Here is an 11342-nt window from a genome sequence, read left to right as displayed (position 1 = left end):
CAGGGCCTTTGTGCTGCCCTGACTTCTCGCCTGTCGGCCCCAATGACCCCGCACAGGAAGGACAGATTTTTGTCTCGGTTGCTGTTGTGACCAATTCCATCCGTGAAGGGCAGGCAGTGACCGTCCCCAGGCAAGGCCGGGAGAGGTGAGAATGGGCCCCTAGGACCCCTTCCACCTGTGCCTTCAGAGCCGGCTTCCGCTGCCCTCTGCGCGCTGCTGTGTCTCCTCAGTGATTTCTTGTTAGGTTGTACACACACGCATGGTATCAGTGGCTTTCGGCTCCTGGGACCTGGGTGTTGTCTCGCTTGCTTCGTTTCTCCGGGCAGGTTTCTGGGCCGCCGTCCCGCAGCTCGTGCTGACACACATCCTCTTGACGGGCTGTGAGAGTAGTTATAGTTTTATAGAGCCAACACTGGAAACGAGCAATGGCCATCACCAGGAGAATGGACAAATAAATTGTGAGACGTCTCTTCAAGTGGACGGCCACACGGAGCGCGTGTCTGAGCTGCACACACAGCAGCACGGATGACGGGCGGTCGGGGTCCTGACGGGGAGGGAGGAAAGCACATCACACAGGGATACACACGGGATGATTCCACGTGCACAGCTTGAAGATATGTCAAACTCAAGATTCTTTAGTCTAGGGGTACGTGCCGCCGGTGTGGTGTCTGTGAAGGCAGCCACGGTTGATACTGCAGACGGTGCGGCCAGAGTCCAGTGCCACGCCGTCTCTTCTCCAGCTGCGCCCGAGCTGCTTGGTCGGCCTGCAGGGTGCAGCCGGTCCATGCAGACCCCCTCTCCACCCCCTTCCGTCGCCGTCCCCGCCCTGGTCCCCGACCGTGTCTCCACCCCGGCTGAGGCTGGGAGCTGGAGGCCCGGACACCTGGCAGTGCTTGCCCTCCTGCCGCTGTCCCAGCCTCCGGGGTAATTTGATTCAGGATCCCTGAATTTGGGAAACAGCATTCCCAAGCGTTGTCTCCTTACCCCGTGGGGGGAGAGGGATCTCCATCTAGAACCCTAGCAGCGGTTCCAGCAATGCCTCCCACCTTCAGCAGGACACTGCTCCCCTCCCTTGCCAGGACTGGGCCGGGACACCGGGAGGCACCAAGAAGGGGTGGCCAGGTGACCGGTGTGGAGGCGGCGCTAGGACACTCCTGGGGAGTCCTCAACCCTCAGGACGAGGGCCATGAAAGGGGGCGTTAGGGATGAGCTAGGCCCCGGGACGCCTGCCCACAAGGGCTCCCCCCTGCTGCTGAGTCTGACCTCACCCTCTTCCCCGCTTTCCCTGCTGGGACATCTCATGATGGGGAGGGGGCTGCACGCCTCCCCTGCACTTGAGAGCTCAGAGACTGGGGGTGGGGAGGGGGGTGGTGGTGGCCTTCCTCCTGAGGCTGGCTCCCCTCCCCCCCACCACTGGGAGGCACCCCTGGGGACCTCAGAGGCCAGAAGGAAGCTCGGGGAGATTTTGAGGCCAGCCAGGCAAGTGGCGGCGCCACACCTTCGTCTCCCCCGACCCCTGCAGGCTCATCACCTTCCCCGCCTGAGATGAAGGGGTGGAGGCTGCCTGGCGGAACTGCTCTGTGCTTGGGCGCAGGCGCGCAGAGGGCGTGTTCTGGGAACCAGGCTCAGCACCTCCCCCTCAGCTCCATTCCGGGGTGTGGGGGGGAAACCGAGGCAGAGACAAGCGGATCTTGCCTCCAGTACCCCGAACCTGCTCCCGGCAACCTTCAGCGCAGGGTGGACAGAGGCGCAGAGCACGGCGTTCACATCTGGGCACCTGCCTTCTGGTGGTGAGGGCTTGGGCTCTGAGCCAGTTTCCCTGCCCGCAGTGGAGGGTAGGACCAGCTGCCCTGCAGGTCCTCTGACCCTTCCAGAACACGCACGTGGGGGCGTGGGGCGCTCCACTGAATTGCTCCCGTCCGCCCTGCGGCAGCGGCTCCGGGGGTCACCGCCCGGCTCCGCCCCCGCTCAGGGCTTTCCTGCCCATGGTGGCAGCAGGCTGGGCGGAGACCCCAGCGCTCCGAGAATTCGGGGCACACGCTGCTCCAGCAGGCTCTTGTTTTTTAGCACTGAGCTAGTCTTTAAGAGCAAACAAGCAATGGCACGAACGAACACCTAGTTGAAAGCAGCACACTGAAATCTCTCCGGGTGTCTGACACTAGCAGGTGGAATCACACTCTTCCCTTTGGACAGCGAGCTCTTTCCTCCCACGTTCTCCAGAGCACACACTCACGCACGCACCCCACCTACCGAAGTAAGATACGTAATTTTGCTGTTTCAACTGTAATGCTAAGTTTTAAGTTTATATATGTGTGTATGTATACATATATAAAGGAAAAAACTATAACTTCAAAATGGAAACTTACAAAACCATCAAAGGTAATAAAAGCTTAAAACCACTCTACAAGTCAACAGAGAAAATACTGTATTTTTACTTACTTGAAAAGCAAAATAGCTTTGTTGGCTGGTAAAAATGCCCTCTTTCAAAAGGGATAAAAAACACAGGAAGAGACTATAAAGTATAAACCTCTGATGGGCACAAGTGGAGCAATTATAAAATATTCTCATTTTATTCCATGGGATAAAATTGGTAAAGAAGTTTCTCTAATTCATATGTAGCGTAAAGTCGCTTAGCTTCTTCAGGAGTAAACCCACAAACAACTTATTTTAGGAACCACACTCTCTCCTGGCAACTTAATACCCACTGCCCTTTTCTAAGAAAATCTCAGCAATTCCCTGGCATTTCAGGGCTGAGCTACACCTGCATGTTTACGAAAGGAAATGTAACTTACCGATTGCTTTTTAATTATAATTTTAAAATAAAAGTGACAAAACATTTAGTAATCTTTTTATTATATTCATATACTCAGGGTGAATTAACGCCTAAGCCCTCAAACAACAACAAAAATATATTACTTAGATATTTTATAATTTTGGTACCTGAAATAAAGACAAATAGAAAACTATGTCAAAACATTCAAAAGTTGCAAATTTTCATTAAAAGTATTTACACTTGTACTCTAATGCCAAATTTATAGATACAATGCTTTTAAATTAGAATACTTTCAAATATGAAAATAATAGAAATAAATATTGTTAAGTATCCCACAACACATTCATGAGTGAAATTTCAGTTAATTACGGTTCCAAGTTTAGATATTTATGAATGGCCAAGGGAACTTACAGTTCCTTTTAGTTTTTATCCTTTATTCTTAGTTCCTTAGTAGAGGATATAACTCTGTAACGATTTTAATAGCCACTGACCACTGCCAGGAATCTTCTGAACAGAAACACATGATTCTTCTGTAACCAGCAAGACTGATCTGCTTTAAATGCACTCAATTTTGTTTGTCAATCACTAAAAATTAAGTAATTTTACAAATATCTTCTTTATGTTACAATACATAGAAAACATTAACTGTATATGGAGAGAAAAGAATAATTTCTTGGTTAACTTTTCTCATTGTTCTGTTTAAAGAAGTGTTTTAGCTGTACTTCACTCTCCTGGGTGAGAGACCATGGCAACACCTTTTTGAAACCAGGAAGGATCATTGTATAATTATCTTGGCATCTGTACTCTGCTCTCTCTAATAAAGTTTTCTGTTATTTCTCCCCCCATGCTTTTACATGTTTTTATAGAGTATATTTTTGAAGGTAATTCTCTTGGTCATTCTTATTCCGGCTCAGTATTTTCAGTCAACCGTATGAGAAAGCATTAGCCTACCAGAAATGGAAATTGATCGACTCGTACAACAAATTCATGGTCACTAACATACCCAGGGAGCACATTGCTCAAATGGCGATTAGTTTTTAAATATATATTTTGTTGTTTTACATGGTTGGGAATGAATATTCTTACACTAACGGTGTAGCACACGTCTTCAATCCCGCGCATTTGTAGCCGTCATCCTGGAAGCCTGCGTGTATCGTGCTCAGGAGGAAAGCACACCCTGGGCACGGGGCCGGGGGGGGCGGGCAGGGACATCTTCTTTCGGTCTCTAGTGGGCTGGGCACCTGGGGACCACAGGCGCGGATGAGAAGGCGGCCTTTCCAAGCACATTCGGGACGGACGCTGGCTCCCCCACAGCTACCTGGCTCTGAAGCCAGGTGAGCCACTGCCATGGGCCGGGAGGGTTGGTTGGCGGCTGGTCAGGAGACTGGATTCTGAGGTTTGGTTTCATCATCTTAAGTGGTTTTGGGTGTTGAAAGTTATCATACAAAGTGTTTGAGAAAAGTGAACATACAGTTGTAATTCCCACGCGGATCCAAGCGGGACAGGATGACGGGCTGAGCAGAGGCTCAGAGGCTCCTCTGAATGTTACACAGAGTGGGGGTCGCTCTGCCGGCCCCAGGGAAACCCCTGGAAAGGGCTGTTTCGACGGACACACTGCTCAGGTGAGCGCAGGATCATCGGGGAACGTCGTGTCATATTTTTCTAGGGCTTCATGCGTGTAAAGAACTTGAAGCCCCCCGAGGAAGGGGGCCTGACGTGGAGCCGCCAGCATTAACCTCCACTCCGCCTGGTGTGGACGCCGATGGGGGGGGTCAGGTGGGCCACGCTCCGAGCGTCTGGCAGGTGAGAGCCAAAGGGGCCGGGCCGGGACCTTAACTTCTTGACCTTGACCTTACTTCTTGCTGCTGTGGACGTGCAGGCTTTGCAGGCCGACGGCCCCCCTACCCGGGGGAGGAGGGGCACAGGGTGACTGGCCCCCCGATCCCGCGGCCTGGTGAGCCCTGAAGACCTTCCACCACGGCTGAGAGAGACCCACATGCAAGGGGTTTAGAGCAAGGGCTTTATGGGAATCACTCCAAGCAGCTGCGGAGAGGGGGCTGTGCCCAGCCAGTCCCTCCGCACTGGCTGCCCGGTGCCGCTCTCCCAACAGAACCATCTCCCATGGACTCCGGGCCCTGGAGGGTGGAGACCTGCGAGCCGGAGCCACGGGGAGATCAGGGCCTCGCTCCGGACGCAGGGGCCACGGTCAGGACGGGCGCAGCAGGAGCCTGGGGGCAGCAGGGGTGGAGCGGGGGTTGCCACGTCTAGAGATGCTTTGAGGTGACACGTCCATGGCTGGGGAAGCTGCTCGGTCCCTTTGGAGACGAGGGACCAGATGGTGTGTTGTCACCGCTTTGTGTACGTCCTGCCCGAGCTTTTACTCAGGCCCCCCTTGGGGGTGGGGATCTTGCTTCCGAACTTGGATCCCGAGGTCCCTGGCTTGGTTGCGGCTGGGCCTTTACCTGCAGTGGACACACAGACACACAGAGCGTCGGAGACAAACGTGAGCCAGGGTGCAAAGCTGCGGTGACAGTACGAGTGGCCCGGGGTCGCCAGACACGGGGAGGGTCCGAGCACGAGGGGCTGGGACGCTCCCGGTCACCCAGCCCGCAGGTGGCCGCGCGGGGCCGGCAGATGTGAGGGGGGCTGGGCAGGCCACCCTCGAGGATGCACATGCGATGGCAGGACAGGAAGAAGAAGAGGAGAGCACTGAGCCGCTTACCTAATTTTTAGTTTCACACAGTTAGCTCCCCAAATGAAAGACCAGCAGCCATGTGATCAGGGCCGGTTACCTGGCTAGGAGGCGGGGCGGCTCCCCCAGCACGTCTGGTCCTCGCACACGTGCCTGCCCGTGTGCGTGCGTGTGTGCGAGCGCGTGCGCGCGCGCGTGTGTGTGTGTGAGGGGCGCAGCCCCTGCCCGTGCCTGGTGCTGAATGAGCACGAGAAACATTTCCTCATGTTCTTGTTGATCACAGGGCCCCCAAATAAAGTCGCGTATCCAAGGTCAAGAATAATTTTCTAATGAAGAAGAACACTTTTCTGTAAGGCATTCTAAATCCTACAGCAAGTAGCCAAAACTGTGATTCAGAAGTCAGGTCGTGGCGCCATCTATGGGTCTCCCACTGAACCTCCTGTTTCTGGACACCGGCATCCACGGCATCCACGGCGCGGAGGGACACCGAGACCCCGGGTGCGCCTGCGAACACCCGCGGTTCGGTTTGTCAACTCTGTGAGTGCCACCGCGGAGCCCGGGGAAGCAGGGCCACGAGGAGGGGCTCGGCCAGAGCTGGCGCTGACGACATGATCGCCCTAATGTTTGGGACGCAGGGACAGGGCCGAGGCCGGGGCGGATGCTTACCTGGCGGCAGCGCGGGCGCCTTGCGCAGCAGGTGCGTCCGGCGCAGGTTCACTGTGCAGCCTGCGGGGCCCATGAGGTGGGCCTTCCACGCCTGAAACGAGAGGCACGTGGAGTGGGAACCAGGCCACCAGAGGGGCCACTGAGACGACCGAGCCAGAGGTGGCGACGCGCTGCGGCTGCGGCAGCGGGTCCTGAGTGCTTGTGTCCCGCCTCGGAACCCCCTGTGCCGAGCGCAGCGCCGGGGCGCCCACGTATCTCGAGATGCTGCCCGCACTTCACACCCCTCCCAGTTCTCATCACTGCTGGGCGAACACGCCAAGACCGCTGTCACGCAGGGTGCGCAAACGTGCGACGGTCCGGGGCACAGGGTGCAGGGGCTGAGGGTGGCCCTGCTGGACAGCCAGCAAGGAAGCAGGGCCCTCGGTCCTACAATGACGAAGGAAAGAATTCTGCCAGCACCTGTGATGGGCCAGGAAGTGGCTCCTTTCCCTGCCGAGCCACAGATGAGAGCGCAGCCCTGGGAGACGGCAAGCAGAGGACCCGGCCAGGTCGTGCCTGGACGTCCGACCCACAGAAGCTGTGACAGAATAAGGGGTGTTGAAGCTGCTTGGCGGGCGGTGACTCGGTAAGAAGGCACGGAGAAAGCAGAGGAAAAGCAGCACAAGCCTGCCAACGCCTCTCTGCAGTTGACCGAGAGTCAGGTGCCACCCCCTCAAGGCACACGCTGGGGGGCTTGGGGGCGGGGCAGGAAGGGAAGGAGGCCACTGCCAACGTGGGCGCTGCCCAGAGCAGGGAGGCGACTGGCCTCCAGGAGGAGGGGCTGGTCACGGACGACAGCCAATAGTGTAAAGGTGACAACGACAACAAAAGCTCAAAGGCTCCTACATTCTAAAAATACACAGGGAGAGAGAGAAAGTGTGGGCATTTGAGAGCAGTTCATATTGAAGACTAAAATGGATAAACCATGAAAAGCCCCTTGTTCTGTAAGAGGAGGGATGGTGGGCAGGGCAGCAGCTTCTGTCGGCTCTTCCCTGAGTAAGTCTCATCTGACAGACTTTGGAACCATCTCACGTAATTGTAGAGCCTGATTTTGAAAACCCCTAGGACTTGAACACAGACTGCAACAATGAGGCTGAACTGTTAACAACTGGTGACACCAGCACGTGGCCAGAGCCATGTGGCGCAGAGACGCTTTTGCCCCACGTCTCCAGAGGGAGGCACGGGGGGGACACGAAGGGCTGGGACGGCGCAACGACCGGCAGCATCTCCCTGCCCGCGGCGCCCCCCCCACGGGGAACGTGGGTCCGAGCAGCGCACCCTCTGTGACGGTCCGACGGGCATCTCCGGGGGCTGTGGGCACTGATTCTTGGGAGGGAAGGAAGGACACACAGACGTGCGACGCAAGAGGTGCGAAACCCTCACAGCTCAGACTCCGAATCAGGAACGTCACCATGAACTTCTGATGGATTTATCTCAACGCTTTCCCCGGCCCTGTCCGCAAAGAGGCCCAGAATGGTACCAAACCAGGAGCGAGGAGCACCCGAGGCACCCAGGGGTCCTGGAACGTCATTTCCACTGCAGGGAACCAGGAACGGAAGGCTCAGTGGGGCACCTTGCGGCGACGGCCAGGAGGCTCTGAGCCCCCTGGGCCCCCGGCAGCGCCAGGAGCCCGTCTGCAGAGGCTCTGCTGGCCAGAGATCGGCTCGTCCGCGCACCACGAAGCACAGCGACGCCAACAGCTGAACACGGCAGACGGTTTGAGGCCGTGAGTTCCTGGTGGCGCTAAGATCCAACAAGCAAGTAAGCCACCACTGGGAGATGCTGGGGACCCAACCTGCCGTTCTGAAAAGCAGTCAGCGATGCAGGAGACCTAACCTTCCCCGTGCCTTCCCCACACACAGCCCGTGAGCGGGCACGCGGTTCCCGTGCTTGTCTTTGCTACGTGTGTGACGTTTTCTGAGAGGGAGAGAGGGTGAGCCCTGGACGGCCGCATGGCCGGGGCGCTGAGGCAGCAGCCGGGCCGCCGGGCCCACCGCCCGGCACGGTGGGGCGTCGCTGGGTCTGAGCCATCCTGTCGGCACCACAGCCCCAGGGCTGGGACAAGGGACCCCGCAGTGGACACAGGGGTGGACCGCGGGTGTCCGCGGCTGCGGGGCTCAGGGCAGGAGAGGCTGGGCCTGCTGGGCCCCGCGGCAGCTCAGCACGCAGGGCGGCGCCGGAGCGAGCGGGCCGGCACCACAGGACGGGGTGCGTGGAGGAGGGGGTGGGAGACCCTGGCGCCCCCCAACTAGGCCGCTGTGTCACCCGCGTGGCTCACGCTGGGGGCGGGCGGAGCGCTGGGCACCGGACACGAGGTAGGATTTCCAACCTGGACGGGGCTCGGCTTTATTCATCACAAGGGACCAGAGCGTTACAGAATCCGGCCCGGAGGCCAGTCTAGGTCCCAAAGTGGAGATGAAAGCCAAGCCTGGAAAAAGTGAAACCACTTCACGCTTCCGTCCCAAGGAGCCGAGACGCTCCCCCTTCCCGGGAGACGCCCCAGGCGTGCCGGGCAGGGAGCGCAGGAACCGAGACAGAGCCTCACCCCACCCCAGGGGCCAGCCTCCGCCCGACACCCCCCGTCTCCGCGGCTGGTCCCGCGGCGACACAGCCGCGTCGTTGTCCCTCCATGCGGCCAGGTCAGCCCCTCACCTCTTCTCCGGGGGTGAAATTCTCGTGGCACAGAGGACACCGGTTCGCCGGCTTCTCCGTGTTGGCAGCTGAAACGGTTTCAACGAGACAAGATCTAGGTGCTCCTGTGGGGCGTGAATGGGGGCGCACGGGCACCGCCAGACGCGGGATCTGCCCCCCGGCCCCCCAGCCGGGCCTCCCGGGGACGGCACGAGGGTCTCGGGGGGCCGCAGGGGCACTCACGGTTGCAGTCTCTCGTTTTTATGTGTCTGGGCAGCTCTTCCTTTAAAATGGCCTCGCTGCAGCGGTAACACTCCCCAAAGCCGTCCTTTTTGTCACACTCCGTCAGCAGGTGCTCCGTCAGGCTGGAAATCTCCACCACCTGGAAGCCACGACGGGACACGTCACATGGCTGAGCGCCCCGAGGCGCGTGTGGCCCCGGCCCCTGCACGAGCGCGCGCCTCCTGTCCCGCCAGCGCCACTCGGGAAGGGAGGCGCACACCTGTTACCTCCGCAGGCACGTACACGTGGCTGGAGACCGCCCATCCTGCCTGCCACGCTACCTCAGGAGCATCCAGAGGCCATGGCTAAGCGCGGAGGGGCAGCGACAGGTCACCCAGAACACTAACCCTGACCTGTACTCCGAAGAGCTCAGGGGTCTACGTGGCCTTGGGTTCGATCCCGGCTCCCGGCCATTTCTAAGAACATGCCCGGAAACGGGTCACAAGAAGAGACCCTTTCACCGCTGTGACCTCTTTGCCAGGAGGGGCTTGTACACACCCTAGAGCTTCACGCCGTGGACCCGCGCTTGCTGCCAGAGGAGCCAGGCCACGCCGTGTGGAGGCGTCCGCACCGCCAGCCGGGGGGGAGCTGCTCAGAGGGTGGGGCCTGCCCACCCCGCCCCTGCAGGCCTGAGAACCCCCAGGACAGGAGAGAAGGTCACTCCGCTTCTGGTTCCCCGCCTGTGTCTAAAGGAGGGCTGGCTGCATAGAGCAAAGATGAACAACTGGGGTGCGCGAGGACCCCTTCAGCAGGATGCCCAAGCATTAACCCTAGAACGGATCGGTGGGGTGGACAACTTTAAAATGGAAAGCTCCTGCTCGTCAGTGAACGGGCCGGACACGGAGTGGACAGCACACATGCGGGTGGCGAAGGACGCACATCCGGCTGTGTCAGCAATAGTGGGACTGGCGGCCAATTCAGAAGACGGGCAAGAACCAGGAAGTGCTTCTCGCAAAAGAGGGCGGCGAGAGGCCGGCGTCATCAGGAGAGCGTGACGGGTGTGTGGCAGGTGGCAACCGCGCGGCCGGTGAGGACGGGGAGTGGCTCCCACCTGGACGCTAGGAGCGCTGCTCACGCTGGCCCTGCAGCCGGACGCGGGCCCACCCAGCCATCCTGCGGCGAGGTGTGCACCCAAAAAAGTGCGTCCGCTCGCGTGGAAGGTTTCACAAGGGTGTCTGTAGCAACGCTATTCCTCACAGTCTCAGCCCAAACCCAGACGCAGGAGAAAGGACTGGTAAATTGCGGTTCGTTCAAACAATGGAAATACTGTAAAGCAAACCCCAAACGTGCGTATGATTCCACTTCGGTAAAACCCACAAAGCACGAAACAGAAATGAGGACGGTGGTGACCCTGGAGAGGAGGGTGGGGTGCCTTGGGGTACGTGGCCTGGTGGCGGTTACGTGGATTTGTTCACCTTGCGATAATTCAGGAGCTGTAACACCTATGACTTGTATACGTTTATATATATGTTACACTTTAATAATAAAGTAAGAAAAATCAACCCCGACAAAACTTTCCCCATAACTTTTCCTCTGAAAATGCTAAGATTTGGGGCGTTTTTGTGACTGGGCCTTCGGGAACTGCGTGTCCAGCCCGCCTGCCTGGGTCTGGCCGCCCGTGCCCAGCACCTGACCTGTCTGCAGTGGTCACATCTCGTCAGCATGAGACAGTGCTTCCAGTAATGGAGATCCAGGCCTTCTTCTGTGAAGGAGTCGCTCCTCTCCCCACAAAAAATGCATGAGCTGAAACAAAACAGAAAAAGGTAAGAAACGAAGCGCAGGCCCATCTTAGCCGTCCCCGTTCTGCTGGCTCCCCGGGAGCTCCGTGGCGCCCCCCGTGCCCAGCCGGCGGCCACCGTCCTGCACCCACTGAGTGCGCTTCAGCTTGACCTGGAGGCACGGCTACCCCTCACCGAGGGGCCTCAGGAGCGGCTGGGTAGCTCCTCTATCAAAGGGCGTAAAAAAGAGTCTTTACCACGTAGGGGTTTGAGATAAAGTAGCTTAAGATCCCTTAGAAGTCTAACTCTGTCAGCGTCACCAAGCAGAAAGGATATTTTAAATCACAAGAAAAGATTAGACCAAGACATTTCCCTTAACTTCCTTGCAGATTTGTCTCAGCCACGGCACAGGAGAAAGCATTCTGATGCTATAAAATTTGAGCCGGACCATATTCAATATCCTGTGATAAACCACAGTGGAAAAGAATATGAAAAAGAACATATATATGTATAACCGAGTCACTTTGCTGTACAGAAGAAA

General features: G+C 57.6%; 1 protein-coding gene across 9 annotated transcripts in view; it reads right to left on the bottom strand.

Annotated features, from left to right (window-relative positions):
* Positions 1–2280: 2280 nt before the first annotated feature.
* Positions 2281–11342, bottom strand: part of CEP104 (centrosomal protein 104) — a 50490-nt gene continuing 41428 nt past the window's right edge. For 5 of the 9 annotated variants that reach the window (XM_059055807.2, XM_067018762.1, XM_059055817.2 and 2 more), the window contains 5 exons: positions 10718–10826; positions 9045–9183; positions 8823–8890; positions 6132–6222; positions 2281–5235 (listed from right to left, as the gene is read on the bottom strand). In XM_059055807.2, the coding sequence (XP_058911790.1) occupies positions 5120–5235; positions 6132–6222; positions 8823–8890; positions 9045–9183; positions 10718–10826 (523 nt within the window). In that variant the 3' untranslated portion in view covers positions 2281–5119. Of the gene's footprint in view, positions 5236–6131; positions 6223–8822; positions 8927–9044; positions 9184–10717; positions 10827–11342 lie in introns of all 9 variants that reach the window. The other 4 variants (XM_067018732.1, XM_067018755.1, XM_067018734.1 and 1 more) reach the window with 1 other exon arrangement.

The sequence above is a fragment of the Kogia breviceps genome, chromosome 1, assembly GCF_026419965.1.
Source record: "Kogia breviceps isolate mKogBre1 chromosome 1, mKogBre1 haplotype 1, whole genome shotgun sequence".
NCBI classification, from domain to species: Eukaryota; Metazoa; Chordata; class Mammalia; order Artiodactyla; family Physeteridae; genus Kogia; species Kogia breviceps.
The sequence above is the reverse complement of the archived record's forward strand: the minus strand, read 5'-3'. Positions and strand labels throughout refer to the sequence as shown.